This window comes from Ciconia boyciana, unplaced genomic scaffold, assembly GCF_034638445.1.
Source record: "Ciconia boyciana unplaced genomic scaffold, ASM3463844v1 HiC_scaffold_38, whole genome shotgun sequence".
Taxonomy (NCBI): Eukaryota; Metazoa; Chordata; class Aves; order Ciconiiformes; family Ciconiidae; genus Ciconia; species Ciconia boyciana.
The window spans coordinates 620,327-637,627 of record NW_027328406.1 but is presented as its reverse complement, the minus strand read 5'-3'; the positions used below and the strand labels follow the sequence as shown (position 1 = coordinate 637,627).

General features: G+C 56.8%; 1 protein-coding gene and 1 long non-coding RNA gene across 2 annotated transcripts in view; both read left to right on the top strand.

Moving 5' to 3' along the window:
• The window catches only part of CHD8 (chromodomain helicase DNA binding protein 8), a 32,244-nt gene extending 25,164 nt beyond the window's left edge, over window positions 1–7,080 (top strand). Inside the window, exons 30-32 of the mRNA XM_072849226.1 lie at window positions 1,469–1,677; window positions 4,091–4,555; window positions 6,896–7,080. Of these exons, the coding sequence (XP_072705327.1) occupies window positions 1,469–1,677; window positions 4,091–4,555; window positions 6,896–7,080 (859 nt within the window). The remainder of the gene's footprint in view (window positions 1–1,468; window positions 1,678–4,090; window positions 4,556–6,895) is intronic.
• A 592-nt stretch (window positions 7,081–7,672) lies between these two features.
• On the top strand, window positions 7,673–8,902 carry LOC140645811 (uncharacterized). The gene is made up of 3 exons (XR_012040047.1): window positions 7,673–7,807; window positions 7,911–8,019; window positions 8,850–8,902. It is a non-coding gene; the product is annotated as an uncharacterized lncRNA (long non-coding RNA).
• Window positions 8,903–17,301: the final 8,399 nt, after the last annotated feature.

Below are 17,301 nucleotides of genomic sequence, written 5' to 3'. Positions count from 1 at the left end.
CCATAACCGGTGCTTTTGGGGTGCAGGGACCCCATAACTGGCATTTTTGGGGTGCAGGACCTCCTGTTCCTGGGATTTTGGGGTGCAGGAACCCCATAACCGGTGCTTTTGGGGTGCAGTAACCCCATCTCTGGGATTTTGGGTGCAGGGACCCCATAACTGTCATTTTTGGGGTGCAGAAACCCCATAACCGGTGATTTTGGGGTGCAGGAACCCCATAACTGGCATTTTTGGGGTGCAGGACCCCCTGTTTCTAGGATTTTGGGGTGCAGGGACCCCATCCCTGGGGTTTTGGGGTGCAGGGACCCCCTCCCTGGGATTTATGGGGTTCCTGCACCCCAAACTTTTTTTTGGGGTGCAAGGACCCCATAACTGGCATTTTTGGGGTGCAGGGACCCCATAACTGGTGGGTCTGGGGTGCAGGACCCCCCGTCCCTGGGATTTTGGGGTGCAGGAACCCCATAACTGTCATTTTTGGGGTGCAGGGACCCCATCCCAGGGATTTATGGGGTTCCTGCACCCCAAACTTTTTTGGGGAGTGCAAGGACCCCATAACCGGTGCTTTTGGGGTGCAGGGATCCCATAACTGGCATTTTTGGGGTGCAGGACCCCCTGTTCCTAGGATTTTGGGGTGCAGGGACCCCATCCCTGGGGTTTTGGGGTGCAGGGACCCCCTCCCTGGGATTTATGGGGTTCCTGCACCCCAAACTTTTTTTTGGGGTGCAGGGACCCCATAACTGGTGGGTCTGGGGTGCAGGACCCCCTGTTCCTGGGATTTTGGGGTGCAGGAACCCCTTCCCTGGGATTTTGGGGTGCAGGAACCCCATAACTGGCATTTTTGGGGTGCAGGGACCCCATCCCTGGGATTTTGGGGTGCAGGGACCCCATAACCGGTGCTTTTGGGGTGCAGGGACCCCATAATGGCATTTTTGGGGTGCAGGACCCCCTGTTCCTGGGGTTTTGGGGTGCAGGGACCCCATAACTGGCATTTTTGGGGTGCAGGGACCCCATCCCTGGGATTTTGGGGTGCAGGGACCCCATAACTGGTGGGTCTGGGGTGCAGGACCCCCTGTTCCTGGGATTTTGGGGTGCAGGACCTCCTGTTCCTGGGATTTTGGGGTGCAGGGACCCCATAACTGGTGGTTTTGGGGTGCAGGACCCCCTGTTCCTGGGATTTTGGGGTGCAGGGACCCCATAATGGCATTTTTGGGGTGCAGGGACCCCATCCCTGGGATTTTGGGGTGCAGGGACCCCATAACTGGTGGTTTTGGGGTGCAGGGACCCCATAATGGCATTTTTGGGGTGCAGGACCCCCCGTCCCTGGGATTTTGGGGTGCAGGGACCCCATAACTGGTGGTTTTGGGGTGCAGGACCCCCCGTCCCTGGGATTTTGGGGTGCAGGGACCCCCTCCCTGGATTTTGGGGGGTTCCCCCCCTCCAGCACCCCCCTCTCACTTTCGGGGTGCAGGTGGACCCGGCGGGAACAGGCCGATTTCTACCGGGTGGCCTCCACCTTCGGGGTGGAGTTTGACCCCGAGGGCGGTCGCTTCCGGTGGGGTCGGTTCCGGACCTTGGCCAGGTTGGAGAAGAAGACGGACGAGAACCTCACCAAGTTCTTCCACGGTTTCGTCGCCATGTGCCGGCAGGTTTGCCGCCTGCCCCCCGCCCCCGGAGACGGTACGGGGGTCACCCCGATATTTTGGGGGGGGGGGGGTGGGGGTACCCCGATATAAGGTGGGGGTTCCCAATGGAGTTGAGGAGCTTCTCGTGAGGTTGGGGACGTTCCAATGGGGTCAGGGACGTCTCCGTGGAGATAGGGAGCTGCTTTTGGGGTTGAGGAACATCTCCGTGGGGTTGAGGAACATCTCCGTGGGGTTGGGGACGTCTCCGTGGGGTTGGGGACGTCGCCATGGGGGTTGAGGACCATCTCCTTGGAGGTTGAGGACCATCTCCTTGGAGGTTGAGGACCATCTCCATGGGGGTTGAGGACCATCTCCATGGGGTTGAGGAACATCTCCATGGGGTTGAGGAACATCTCCATGGGGTTGGGGACGTCTCCTTGGGGGTTGGGGAACATCTCCTTGGGGGTTGGGGACGTCTCCGTGGGGTTGGGGACGTCTCCGTGGGGTTGGGGACGTCTCCATGGGGGTTGAGGAACATCTCCTTGGAGGTTGAGGAACATCTCCATGGGGGTTGAGGAACATCTCCATGGGGGTTGAGGAACATCTCCGTGGGGTTGGGGAACATCTCCGTGGGGTTGGGGACGTCTCCATGGGGGTTGAGGAACATCTCCATGGGGGTTGAGGAACATCTCTGTGGGGTTGAGGAACATCTCCGTGGGGTTGGGGACGTCTCTGTGGGGTTGGGGACCTCCCCATGGGATTGGGGACATCCCCATGGAGATAGGGAGCTCCTTTTGGGGTTGGGGAACATCTCCATGGGGGTTGAGGAACATCTCCATGGGGGTTGAGGAACATCTCTATGGGGATTTGGAGCTCCCTAGGGGGCTGTTGGGCTCAATGGGGTCAACATCACCCAAGGGGGTGTTGACCAACCCAAGGGTGATGTTCACCAACCAAATGGTCACGTTGACCACGCCAAGGGTGATGTTGACCAACCCGACAGTGATGTTGACCAAACCCATGGGTGATGTTCACCACCCCAAGGCTGACATTGACCAACCCCATGGTGTCCACCACTCCAAGGGTGGTGTTGACCACTCCAAGGGTGGTGTTGACCACCCCAATGGTGGTGTTGACCAACCCAATGGTGACCTTCCCCACCCCGAGGCTGACATTGACCAACCCCATGGTGTCCACCACCTCAAGGGTCATGTTGACCACCCCAAGGGTGATGGTCACCACCCCAAGGGTGACGTTGACCACCCCAAGGGTGACCTTCACCACCCTGAGGCTGACATTGACCAACCCGATGGTCTCCACCACCCCAAGGGTGACGTTGACCACCCCAAGGGTGACGTTGACCAACCTATGGGTGACGTTGACCACCCCAAGGGTGACATTGACCACCCCAGGGGTCGTGTTGACCACCCCAACGGTGGTGTTGACCAACCCAATGGTGACCTTCCCCACCCCGAGGCTGACATTGACCAACCTGATGGTGTCCACCACCTCAAGGGTGGTGTTGACCACCTCAAGGGTCGTGTTGACCACCCCAAGGATGATGGTCACCACCCCAAGGGTGACGTTGACCACCCCAGGGGTGGTGTTGACCACCCCAAGGGTGATGTTGACCAACCTACGGGTGATGTTGACCACCCCAAGGGTGACCTTCACCACCCTGAGGCTGACATTGACCAACCCGATGGTCTCCACCACCCCAACGGTGATGTTCACCACCCCAACGGTGATGTTCACCACCCCAACGGTGACGTTGACCACCCCAGGGGTGGTGTTGACCACCCCAACGGTGGTGTTGACCAACCCAATGGTGACCTTCCCCACCCCGAGGCTGACATTGACCAACCGATGGTCTCCACCACCCCAACGGTGATGTTCACCACCCCAACAGTGACGTTGACCACCCCAACGGTGGTGTTGACCACCCCAAGGGTGACCTTCCCCACCCTGAGGCTGACATTGACCAACCTGATGGTGTCCACCACCTCAAGGGTGGTGTTGACCACCTCAAGGGTCGTGTTGACCACCCCAAGGATGATGGTCACCACCCCAAGGGTGACATTGACCACCCCAGGGGTCGTGTTGACCACCCCAACGGTGGTGTTGACCAACCCAATGGTGACCTTCCCCACCCCGAGGCTGACATTGACCAACCCGATGGTGTCCACCACCCCAAGGGTGACATTGACCACCCCAAGGGTGACGTTGACCACCCCAAGGGTGATGTTGACCAACCTATGGGTGATGTTGACCACCCCAAGGGTGACATTGACCACCCCAAGGGTGATGTTGACCAACCTACGGGTGGTGTTGACCACCCCAAGGGTGACCTTCCCCACCCCGAGGCTGACATTGACCAACCCCATGATGTCCACCACCCCACGGGTCTCATCGCCCGTCCCACCGCCGCCACCTCCCCTCTTCATCTCCTTCTCCTCCTTCTTCTCCAGAACCTCCAGACCCTTCCATCCCCGTCTCGCCCGTCTCGGCCGCTCGAGCTTCTCGAGGTCTCCGCCGCTTGTCCCTCCTCCGTCTTCTCCGCGAGCAGGTCCTCCGTCACCCTCTCCTCCCCGCCCGCCTGGCCCTCTGTCCCCCGCCGGGCCCGGACCTCCCACCGTGGTGGCAACGGGGCCACCACGATGGAGAACTTCTCCGAGGAGCCGCCCGCCACGGCTTGGCTCACCCCGAAACCGCCATCTTGGGGGACCCCGACTTCTCCTTCGCGGCAGCAAGATGGCGGTATCTCCGGGCTCGAGCCGAGGACGGGGTGGGGGGGACGCCGCCGCCGCCGCCGCCCCCCCAAAATGTCCTCGGCCACCCGCTGCCCACCGAGGACGAGGACTCGGAGCTGGAGAAGTTGTCGGCGTCCGCTTCCGAGTCGTCGTCCTGCGAGGAGGACAGCGATGAGGACAGGGGTGAGGGACAACCCCCCCCCAGATCTTGGTGGGACCTCCATAACCCTTGTAGGACCCCCCCAAATCCTGGTGGGACCTCCATAACCTGTGTAGGACCTCCTGGTCCTGGTGGGACCTCCATAATCCTTGTAGGACCTTCTAATCCTGGTGGGACCTCCATAACCCTTGTAGGACCTCCTGGTCCTGGTGGGACTTCCATAACCCGTGTGGGACCTCCTGGTCCTGGTGGGACCTCCATAATCCTTGTAGGACCCCCCCAAATCCTGGTGGGACCTCCATAACCCGTGTAGGACCTCCTGGTCCTGGTGGGACCTCCATAACCCTTGTAGAAGCTCCTGGTCCTGGTGGGACCTCCATAACCCGTGTAGGACCTCCTGGTCCTGGTGGGACCTCCATAACCTTTGTAGGACCTCCTGGTCCTGGTGGGACCTCCATAACCCTTGTAGGACCTCCTGGTCCTGGTGGGACTCCATCCTTCCTTGTAGGACCTTCTAATCCTGGTGGGACCTCCATAATCCTTGTAGGACCCCCCCTAAATCCTGGTGGGACCTCCATAACCCGTGTAGGACCTCCTGGTCCTGGTGGGACCTCCATAACCCTTGTAGAAGCTCCTGGTCCTGGTGGGACCTCCATAACCCTTGTAGGACCTCCTGGTCCTGGTGGGACCTCCATAACCTTTGTAGGACCTCCTGGTCCTGGTGGGACCTCCATGACCCGTGTAGGACCTCCTGGTCCTGGTGGGACCTCCATAATCCTTGTAGGACCCCCCCAAATCCTGCTGGGACCTCCATAACCCTTGTAGGACCTCCTGGTCCTGGTGGGACTCCATAACCCTTGTAGGACCTTCTAATCCTGGTGGGAACCCCCCCCCAAATCCTGGTGGGACCTCCATAATCCTTGTGGGACCTTCTGGTCCTGGTGGGACCTCCATAATCCTTGTAGGACCCCCCCAAATCCTGGTGGGACCTCCATAATCCGTGTAGGACCTCCTGGTCCTGGTGGGACCTCCATAACCCTTGTAGAAGCTCCTGGTCCTGGTGGGACCTCCATAACCTTTGTGGGACCCCCCCAAATCCCGGTGGGACCCCCCAAATCCTTGAAGGACCCCTTGAGATCCTGGTGGGACCCCATTTCTTCTTGGAGGACCCCCCAAATCCTTCTAGGACCCCCCCAAAAGTCTTGTAGGACCCCCAAAACCCTGGTGGGACCCCATCTTTTCTTGTAGGACCCCCCCCAATCCTTCTGGGACCCCCCAAATCTTGTAGGGCCCCCCCCAAATCCTGGTGGGACCCCATTTCTTCTTGAAGGACCCCCAAATCCTGGTGGGACCCCAAAACCCTGGTGGGACCCCCAAATCCTTCTAGGACCCCCCAGACCCTGGTGGGACCCCATCTCTTCTTGTAGGACCCCCCAAACCCTGGTGGGACCCCAAATCCTTGAAGGACCCCTTGAGATCCTGGTGGGACCCCATTTCTTCTTGGAGGACCCCCAAATCCTTCTAGGACCCCCAAATCTTGCAGGACCCCCCAAATCCTGGTGGGACCCCGTCTTTTCTTCTTGAAGGAACCCCCAAAATCCTTGTGGGACCCCAAAATCCTGGTGGGACCCCAAAATGCTTCTAGGACCCCCCAGACCCTGGTGGGACCCCATCTCTTCTTGTAGGACCCCCCAAAATCCTTGTGGGACTCCCCAAATCCTTGAAGGACCCCTTGAGATCCTGGTGGGACCCCATTTCTTCTTGTGGGACCCCCAAAACCCTGGTGGGACCCCAAAACCTGGTGGGACCCCAAAATGCTTCTAGGACCCCCCCAGACCCTGGTGGGACCCCCCAAATCCTTGAAGGACCCCTTGAGATCCTGGTGGGACCCCATTTCTTCTTGGAGGACCCCCCAAATCTTGTAGGACCCCCCCAGATCGTTGCAGGACCCCCCCAAAACCCTGGTGGGACCCCATCTTTTCTTGTGGGGTCCCCAAAATCCTTGTAGGACCCCCCCAAAATCCTTGTGGGACCCCCACAAATCCTGGTGGGACCCCATCTCTTCTTGTAGGACCCCCCCAAATCCTGGTGGGACCCCCAAATCCTTCTAGGACCCCCAAATCCTGGTGGGACCCCAAAACCCTGGTGGGACCCCAAAATGCTTCTAGGACCCCCAAATCCCGGTGGGACCCCCCAAATCCTTGAAGGACCCCTTGAGACCCTGGTGGGACCCCATTTCTTCTTGGAGGACCCCCCAAAATCCTGGTGGGACCCCCAAACCCTGGTGGGACCCCCAAATCCCATCGGGACCCCCAACCATGGGGGGCCCCCAAAACCCCCCCAACCCCCTATTTCCCCCCCAGGTGCGGAGCCCTCCTGCGGGGTGGAGGAGGAAGAAGAGGAGGAGGAAGACGAAGAGGAGGAGGAAGAGGAAGAGGAAGAGGAGGAGGAAGAGGAGTCCCCGCCCCCCTCCGGAGAGGGGGTCCCTGGGCCCCCGGGGCCCCCAGGCCCCCCGGCCCCCGAAACCTCCACGAGTGGCCCAAGGTGAGCCCAAACCTGGGGGGGCACCTTAGAGACCCCCATAATTTGAGGGGGACCCTGAGGGTCAGAACCCCCCAAATTTTCCAGGGGGTCCCCAAACCCCTCTGCCCCCCCAAATTTCTGTGCCCCCCCCAAATTTTGGGGGCCCCCCAAATTTCTGTGCCCATCCCAAACAGGACTGCGGGGGGGAGGGGCACCCCCTTAGAGACCCCCCCAGAATTTGGGGGGACCCTTAAGGGGTCAGACCCCCCCCCCAAATTTTCCAGGGGGGTCCCCTAAATCTCTCTGCCCCCCCAAATTTCCGTGACCCCAAAAATTTTTGTGGCCCCCCCCCGAATTTATGTGCCCGTGTGAAACAGGACTCAGGGGGGTGGGGGGGGGGCGCACCCATTAGGTACCCCCCCATAATTTTGGGGGACCCTTAAGGGGTCAGACCCCCCCCCCAAATTTTCCAGGGGTGTCCCCTAAATCTCTCTGCCCCCAAAAAATTTCTGTGGCCCCCCAAATTTTTGTGCCCCTCCCAAAAATCAAGGACCGAGCCCTCATCCGCCGGCTGGACCTGGTGTGCCAAGCGGTGCTGTCGGGCAAATGGCCGTCGGAAGATTTTGGGGGTCCCGAGGGTACCCCGAAATTTCCCCCGCCCCCCCCCCCTCCGCCGCCCCCCTCCGCCGCCGAGCCCCCCATACACCCGCCTGCGGCACGAGGAGAAGGAGTTCACGGTCCAGATTAAAGACGTAAGTGATTTTGGGGGGTGATTTTGGGGTGTCCCCCCCTTTCTTTTTAAAATTTTGGGGGGGCTCTGCTGATTTTTGGGGTGTCGTGTGTCCCCCCCCGCAGGAGGAGGGGCTCAAATTGACTTTCCAGAAGCATCGCTTGGTCCCCAACGGGGCGATTCGGGAGCCCCCCACCCCCCGCCCATAAGAAGAACAGTAAGAAGCTGGTAGAGGTGAGATTTTTGGGGTGCTGGGGGGGGAGCACCCCCTTTTCCTCAAGGATTTGGGGTGCCCTGGGACCCCCCCATGGGGTTTCGGGCACCCGGGGACCCCCCAGGGTGGGATTTGGAGTGCAGAGACACCCCCCACACCCCCGTGAATTTGGGGTGCCCTAGAGTGGGTTTTGGGGTACCCCCTTGATTTTGGGGACCCCCCTTTGGGTTTCGGCGACGCTGCGACCCCCCAGGTCAGGTTTTGGGGTGCAGAGACCCCCCCCCGAAAATTTGGGGTGCCCTAGACTGGGTTTTAAGGGGCCTTAGACTGAGTTTTGGGGTACCCCGTGGTTGTCCCCCCGGATTTTGGGGTGCCCTCGATTTTGGGGACCCCCCCTGTGGGGTTTTGGGGACCCTCAGTCCCCCAGGTCAGGATTTGGGGTGCTCTGCGCCCCCCCCGAGAATTTGGGGTGCCCTAGGGTGGGTTTTGGGGTGCCTTGACTGGGTTTTGGGGTGTCCTGTGCCCTCCCCCCCGGATTTTGGGGTGCCCCCTCGATTTTGGGGACCCCCCCATCAAGTTCCAGCTCCCTTGGGCCCCACCACCCGGGAATTTGGGGGGCCCTGTGTCCCCCCCCCAGAATTTGGGGGGGCCTTAGACTGGGTTTTGGGGTGCCCTGGGCCCCCCCCACTGGATTTTGGGGTGCAACCCTCACTTTTGGGGTCCCAGGGAGTTTTGGGGTGCAGGGATCCCCCCCTTTAAGAACTTGGGGTGTCCTGGCCCCCCAAGGGATTTAGGGCACCCTACCCCCCCGATTTTGGGGTCCCCCTTAAATTTGGGGTGTCCCCCCCAGCTGGAGCTGCGCTGCCTGGAGGGGCTGCGGGACCCGGGGACCCCGAAAATCGGCTGCCCCCGGCCGCCAGAGTGGGGAGACCCAGCTGCACCCGACTTCGCCGTGGAGCCCGCTTCCTGCCGGTGAGCACCCCAAAACAACCCCACCCCCAGAAACACCCCCGCACCCCAAAAACACCCCGTGTACCCCAAAACGCCCCAGCACCCCAGAAGCACCCCCACACCCCAAAAACGCCCTCCCCCACCCCAGAAACACCCCCGCGCACCCCAAAACACCCCCGTATCCCATAAACACCCCCGCATGCCAAAACGCCCCGCGCACCCCAAAACGCCCCAGCACCCCAGAAACACCCCTGCACCCCAAAACGCCCTCCCCCACCCCAGAAACACCCCGTGCACCCCAGAAACACCCGTGGCACCCCAAAAACACCCCCGCACCCCAAAACCAGCCCCCAGCACCCCAGAAACACCCCCCGCACCCCAGAAACACCCCTGGCACCCCAAAACGCCCTGCGCACCCCAGAAACATCCCCACACCCCAAAACCAGCCCCCCGCACCCCAAAAACGCCCCGCACCCCAAAACAGCCCCCAGCACCCCAGAAACACCCGCCACATGCCAAAAACGCCCGCGCACCCCAAAAACACCCCCGCACCCCAGAAACACCCCCGTGCACCCCAAAACACCTGCGACACCCCAAAACACCCCCGTGCACCCCAGAAACCCCCCTGCACCCCAAAACCAGCCCCTCCGCACCTCAGAAACACCCATGGCACCCCAGAAACATCCCTGCACCCCAAAACCAGCCCCCCACACCCCAGAAACACCCCTCGCATGCCAAAACGCCCGGCACCCCAGAAAGACCTCTCTGCACCCCAAAACGTCCCCCACCCCAGAAACACCCCCGTGCACCCCAGAAACACCCGTGGCCCCCAAAATCAGCTCCCCGCACCCCAAAACGGCCCCCAGCACCCCAGAAACACCCCGCATGCCAAAACGCCCTCGTGCACCCCAAAACGCCGCTAGCACCCCAGAAACATCCCCTGCACCCCAAAAACGCCCCTCACCACCACCCCAGAAACATCCCTGTGCACCCCAAAACACCTGTGGCACCCCAAAAATGGCCCCCGCACCCCAAAAACAGCCCCCAGCAGCCCAGAAACACCCCCGCACCCCAAAAACGCCCCAGCACCCCAGAAACACCCCTGCACCCCAAAAACGCCCTCCCCCACCCCAGAAACACCCCTGCGCACCCCAGAAACACCCGTGGCACCCCAAAAACACCCCCGCACTCCAGAAACAGCCCCAGCACCCCAGAAACACCCCCTGCACCCCAAAAACACCCGTGGCCCCAAAAACACCCCCGCACCCCAGAAACGCCGCCCGCATGCCAAAACGCCCGCACCCCAAAACGCCGCTAGCACCCCAGAAACATCCCCTGCACCCCAAAACCAGCCCCCCACACCCCAGAAACACCCATGGCACCCCAAAACGCCCCGCACCCCAAAACACCCCCCGCACCCCAAAACGGCCCCCAGCACCCCAGAAACACCCCCGCATGCCAAAACGCCCAACCCCAAAAATGCCGCTAGCACCCCAGAAACATCCCCTGCACCCCAAAACCAGCCCCCCGCACCCCAGAAACACCCCGCACCCCAAAAACGCCCCCAGCACCCTAGAAACACCCCTACACCCCAAAACACGTCCCTCCCCACCCCAGAAACACCCCCGTGCACCCCAAAACACCCGTGGCACCCCCAAAACGGCCCCCGCACCCCAAAACGGCCCCACACCCCAGAAATACCCCCCATGCCAAAACGCCCCTGTGCACCCCAAAACGCCCTGCGCACCCCAGAAACACCCGTGGCACCCCAAAAACACCCCCGCACCCCAAAACGCCCCGCACCCCAAAACAGCCCCCGACGCCCCAAAACCCCAGCCCCCCCCAACCCCTGGTAGGGCCCCCCAAGCCCCCCTGAATCCCCCCCAACCCCCCGCCCCACAACACCCCCTGCACCCCAAAATCCCCCTGCCCCCCAAATCCCCCCCATCCCCCCAAGTCTCCCCCAAATCCCTCCCAGCCCCCCCGCCCCCAAAATCCCAACGCCCCATGTCCCCCCCAAATCCCCCAGGCGCCCCTGAATCCCCCCCAAGCCCCCCCAAACCCCCTGCCCCCCAAATCCCCCCAGCCCCCCCCAGCCCCCCAAGCCCCCCAAACCCCCTGCACCCCAAAATCACCCCCCCAACCCCTCCAGCCCCCAAAATCCCCCTGACCCCCCCAAACCTCCCCTGCCCCCCAAAATCCCAACCCCCCACGTCCCCCCAACCACCCCAAGCCCCCCCACCCCCCTGCACCCCAAAATCCCCCCCAACCCCCGCCCGCCCCCAAATACCCCCCCAACCCCCCAGGCCCCCAAGCCCCCCAAACCCCCTGCACCCCAAAATCACCCCCCAACCCCCCAGCCCCCCAAAATCCCCCCTGACCCCCCCAAACCCCCCGCCCCAAAATCCCAACCCCCACGTCCCCCAAATCCCCCAAGCCCCCCAACCCCCATGCACCCCAAATCCCCCCACCCCCCAGCCCCCCAAAATCCCCCCAAACCCCCTGCCCCCAAATCCCCCCCAGCCCCCCAAAACCGCCCCCCCGCCCCCTGACCCTCTGTCCCAGCTGGCGGCGCTGCCGGGAGCCGCTGCCGTGGCCGCGCAAGAAGGTAACGGGGGAGGGGCGGGGACCCCAAAACCGGGGGGAGGAGGAGGAGGGGCTGGGCACCCCACGGCGGGCGGGGGCCCCTCCCCCCAGCCCCCCAACCCCGGGTTTTGGGGCCCCCCATCCCCTCCTCCTTAATCTTGGGGTCCCTCCCCCACCATTCGGGCTCCCCTCCCCCATTTCCTTCCCCTCCCCCACTTCACTTCCCTCCCCTCCTTAATTTTGGGGTCCCTCCCCCTCCCCTCGCGGTTTGGGGTCCCCTCCCCCTCCCCCACCATTCGGGCTCCCCTCCCCCCATTTCCGTCCATCTCCCCCCCTTTCCCTTCCCCTCCTTAATTTTGGGGGCCCTCCCCCATAATTAGGGTCCCTCCCCACCATTCGGGCTCCCCTCCCCCATTCCCCTCCCCCACATGACTTCCCCTCCCCCCATTAATTTCGGGGTCCCCTCCCCCCTCCCTTCCCAACTTGGGGTCCCCTCCCCCCACCATTCGGGCTCCCCTCCCCCCTTAATTTTGGGGTCCCTCCCCTCTGCGACTTGGGGTCCCCTCCCCACAATTTGGGCTCCCCTCCCCTTAATTTCGGGGTCCCCTCCCCCCTCCCTTCGCAATTCGGGCTCCCCTCCCCACCATTCGGGCTCCCTCCCCCTCCTTTCCCTCCCCCCCTTCAATTTTGGGCTCTCCTCCCCCAATCCCCCCCCCCATTTTGGGGTCCCCTCCCCAGGGTGCGGGTGGGGTGGGGTGCGCCCACCCCCTCCCTCACCCCTCCCCCTCTTATTTCCACCCCCTCCCCTCCCCCTTCCAGCCCTTCCTCCTCCCCCCGCAGGTTTGGACCTGTCCAAGATGGTGGCTTTCATGGGGGGAGGGGCGCCCCCCTTTCCCGCCCCTCCCCCGCCCTTCCGCCCCCTCCCCGGAAGAGGAAGAGGAAGAGGAAGAGGAAGGCGGCGCCGCGCCCTTCCCCTCCTGGCCGACCCCATGCTCCCCCCACCTCCGACTCCGATTGAGGGGGGAGGAGCCCCTCCCCCACCCCCTCCCCTGCGCCTCGCCCCACCCCACCCACCCCGGAAGTGGGGGGGCGGCCCTGCCCCTCCCCCCCTATTTATATAAATATGTAAGATGTCGTGTGTCATAAAACGCGGGAAAACGCCCCAAAAAACAAACCACAAACAAATCCGGGGGGAGGGGGGGGTGGGGCGGGGTGGGGCGGGGGAGGGGCGCGGGGGAGGGGAGGGGGGGCGGGCGCGCGGCGGGGAGGGGCGGGGTGGGGAGGGCGGGGCCGGTTTTTTTAATAAAAAGGCGGAGAAACGGCACGAGGCGACGGCTCTTCTTGGGGAGGGGCGGCGGGTCCCCACCCCCGGTAATTGGCCCTCACCCCTTCATTAGCCCCTCCCCTTCATTAATGAGCCCCCGGATTAATTTACCCCCCTTAATTACCCCCTTAATTACTCTCTCTTAATTACCCTCTCCTTAATTACCCCCTTAATTAATTACCCCCTTAATTAGCCCCCATTAATTAGCCCCATTAATTAATTAGCCCCCATTAATTAACCACCTTAATTGGTCCCCTAGGATTACCCCTCCCAATAAATGACCCCCGATTAATTTACCCCCTTAATTACCCCCCTTAATTACTCTCTCTTTAATTACCAGCTCTTTAATTAGCCCCTTAATTAATTACCCCCTTAATTAGCCCCCATTAATTAATTAGCCCCATTAATTAATTAAACCCCATTAATTAACCACCTTAATTAGTCCCCTAGGATTACCCCTCCCAATTAATGACCCCCGGATTAATTTACCCCCTTAATTACCCGCTCCTTAATTACCTCCCCTTAATTACCCCCTTAATTAATTAGCCCCATTAAATAATTAAACCCCATTAATTAACCACCTTAATTAGTCCCCTAGGATTACCCTCCCAATTAATGAACCCCTGGATTAATTTACCCCCTTAATTACCCCCCTTAATTACCCTCTCCTTAATTACCCTCTCCTTAATTACCCCCTTAATTGCCCCCATTGATTAATTAAACCCCATTAATTAACCACCTTAATTAATGAGCCTCCCGGATTACCCCTCCCAATTAATGAACCCCTGGATTGACCCCCTGGATTCATTAATCCCCCTTAATTAATTACCCTCAATTAATTAACCCCTTAATTAGTTAGCTGCCATTAATTAATGAGATGCCATTAATTAACCCCCTTAATGAGCCCCCTGAATTACCCCTCCCAATTAATGAACCCCCGGATTAATGAACCCCCCGGATTAATTAGCCCCCTTAATTAGCCATTAATTAACCCTCTGGATTAATTAGCCCCCCTTAAAGAACCCCTCATTAATTCACCTCTATTAATTAACCCCTTTAATTCATTACCCGCCCTTAATTAATTAATCCCCCTGGATTAACCTCCCGTGTATTAATTAATCCCCTTTAATTAACCCCTTGCATTAAGTAGTCCCCCTTAATTACCCCCTTAATTAATTAATACCCTTAATCCCCCTTAAATACCCCCCCTTAATTACCCCGTAATTAATTAACCTCTCTGGATTAATCCCTTGGATTAATTAACCCCAGAATTAACCCCTTAATTAATACCCCTTAATTACCCCTCTTAATTAATTAACCCCCTGGATTAACCCCTCCCAAATTAATTAACCGCCTTTAATTAATTATCCCCCTTAATTAATCAACCACCTCAATTAATGAACCCCCCGAATTAGCCCTCCCGAATTAATTAGTCCCCATTAATTAATCCTCCGTAATTACCCCTCAATTAATTACCCCCTGAATTACCCCCCCCAATTAATTAGCCCCCTTCATTAAGCCCTTTGAATTAATTAGACATTAATTAACACCCCCTTAATTAATGAGCCCCCTGGGTTACCCCTCTCAATTAATGAACCCCCTGGATTAATTAACCCCGGATTAATTAGCCCTCCCTTAATTAATGAGCCATTAATCACCCCCTGAATTAATTAGCCCCCATTAATTAACCCCTCTTAATTACCCCTTTAATTAATTCCCCTCAATTAACGCCCCCTTAAATAATTAACCTCTTAAATAATTAATCCCCCTTTATTAATTAGCTGCCAATAATTAACCCCCTTAATTTATTAGCCCCTTAATTAATTAATCCCCTGGTCCTCCATTAATTAATCCCCTGGATTGACCCCCCGAATTAATTAGCCCCTTAATCAACCCCTTAATTAATTAACCCTCGTTAATTAATCTCCCTGAATTAATTAGCCCCTGAATTAACCCCCTTAATTAATTAACCCCATTAATTACTCAATTAGCCCTCCTTAATTAATCTCCGTGAATTAATTGACCCCTGAATTGATTACCCCCTTAATTACACTCCTTAATTAACCCCTTAATTAGCCCCTTGTATTAATTAGCCCCCATTAATTAACTCCTCCTTAATTTAATAGCCGCCTTAATTAACCCCTTAATTAACCCCCTTAATTACCCCGTATTAATTACCCCTATTAATCCCCTTAACTAATAACCCCTTAATTAAGCCCCTTAATTAAGCCCCATTAATTAACCTTATTTATTACCCCCATTAATTATTGCCCCCGGGTATTGACCCCTGCGGTTGCCCCACCCCCCGTAATTAACCCGCTATTAATTAACCCCTCATTAATTAACCCTCCATTAATTAAAACCCCCTTAAGTAAATCCCCATTAATTAAATCTCCCGTTAATTAGCCCCCATTAATTAGCCCCATCAATTAAACCCCTATTTATTAGCCCCTTAATTAAATCCTCATTAATTAAATCCTCATTAAATCCCCCATTAATTAAACCCCACATTAATTAAACGCCCAATAATTAATCCCCTCATTAAACCCCCATTAATTAGCCCCATTAATTAATCCAATAGCCCCCATTAAACTCCCTCATTAATTAAGCCCCCGTTAATTAACCCCGATTGATTAAACCCCATTAATTATCTCGCCCGTTAATTACCCCCACTAATTACCCCATCAATAATTAACCCAATTAGCTCCCATTAACCCCTATTAATTAACCCATTAATTACCCCTCCCATTAATTACTCAATTAATTACCCCATTACCTTCCCCCTCACAATTACCCCCCATTAATTAACCCCCCATTAATTAATTAACCCCCTCATTAATTACCTCTCCCGGGGCAGAGCCCCCTGCAATTACTCCCCATTAATTACCCCTAATTACCTCCCATTAATTACCCCTCACTAATTTAGTCCATTAATCACCACCCATTAATTACCCCTCACTAATCACCCCATTAATTACTCTCCCTCATTAACCCCCCTCACTAATTACCACCGTTAATTACTCTCATTAGTTACTCCCTCATTAATTACCCTCGCTGTTAATTACCCCTCACTAATCACCCCCATTAATTGCGCTCTTATTAATTACTTCTCACTTATCACTCTCATTAATTACCCTTCCTCATTAATTACCCCTCATTAATTACTCCTCACTAATCACCCCCATTAATTATCCCTCCATTAATTACCGTCTCATTAATTACTCCATTAATTACCCCTCACTAATCACCCCATTAATTACCCTCCCTCATTAATTACTCCATTAATTACCCCCTCACAAATCACCCATTGATTACCCCTCACTAATCACCCCCATTAATTACCCTCCCCATTAATTACCCCTCACTAATCACCTTCATTAATTACCCCTCACTAATTACCCTCATTAATTACTCCCCATTAATTACCCTTCACTAATCAGCCCCATTAATTATCCCTCCATTAATTACCCCATTAATTACCCCTCACTAATCACCCCATTAATTACCCTCCCTCATTAATTGCTCCATTAATTACCCCTCACTAATCACCTTCATTAATTACCCCTCACTAATTACCCTCATTAATTACTCCTCCATTAATCACCCCTCACTAATCACCCCCATTAATTACCCTCCCTCATTAATTACCCTCATTAATTACCCCTCACTAATCACCTTCATTAATTACCCCTCACTAATTACCCTCATTAATTACTCCTCCATTAATCACTCCTGACTAATCACCCCCATTAATTACCCCTCACTAATTACCCTCATTAATTACTCCTCACTAATCACCCTCATTAATTACCCCTCACTAATCACCCCCATTAATTACCCTCCCTCATTAATTACTCCATTAATTACCCCTCACTAATCACCTTCATTAATTACCCCTCACTAATTACCCTCATTAATTACTCCTCCATTAATCACCCCTCACTAATCACCCCCATTAATTACCCTCCTCATTAATTACTCCATTAATTACCCCTCACTAATCACCCCATTAATTACCCTCCCTTATTACTCCATTAATTACCCCTCACTAATTACCCTCATTAATTACTCCTCACTAATCACCCCCATTAATTACCCTCCCTTATTACTCCATTAATTACCCCTCATTAATTACTCCATTAATTACTCCTCACTAATCACCCTCATTAATTACCCCTCACTAATCACCCCCATTAATTACCCTCCCTCATTAACCCCCTCACTAATTACCTCCCCGTTAATTCCCCCCCCAGGGGCAGAACCCCCTAATTCCGCCCCCATTAACCCCCTCATTAATTAATTAATCCCCCATTAACCCCCTCATTAATTAATTAATCCCCCATTAACCCCCTCCCTAATTAACTCCCCATCAATGACGGCCTCCGCCCACCAGGCGGCGCTCTCTCCCCTTTCCCGCCTCCCCCGTCACGTGACGCGGGCG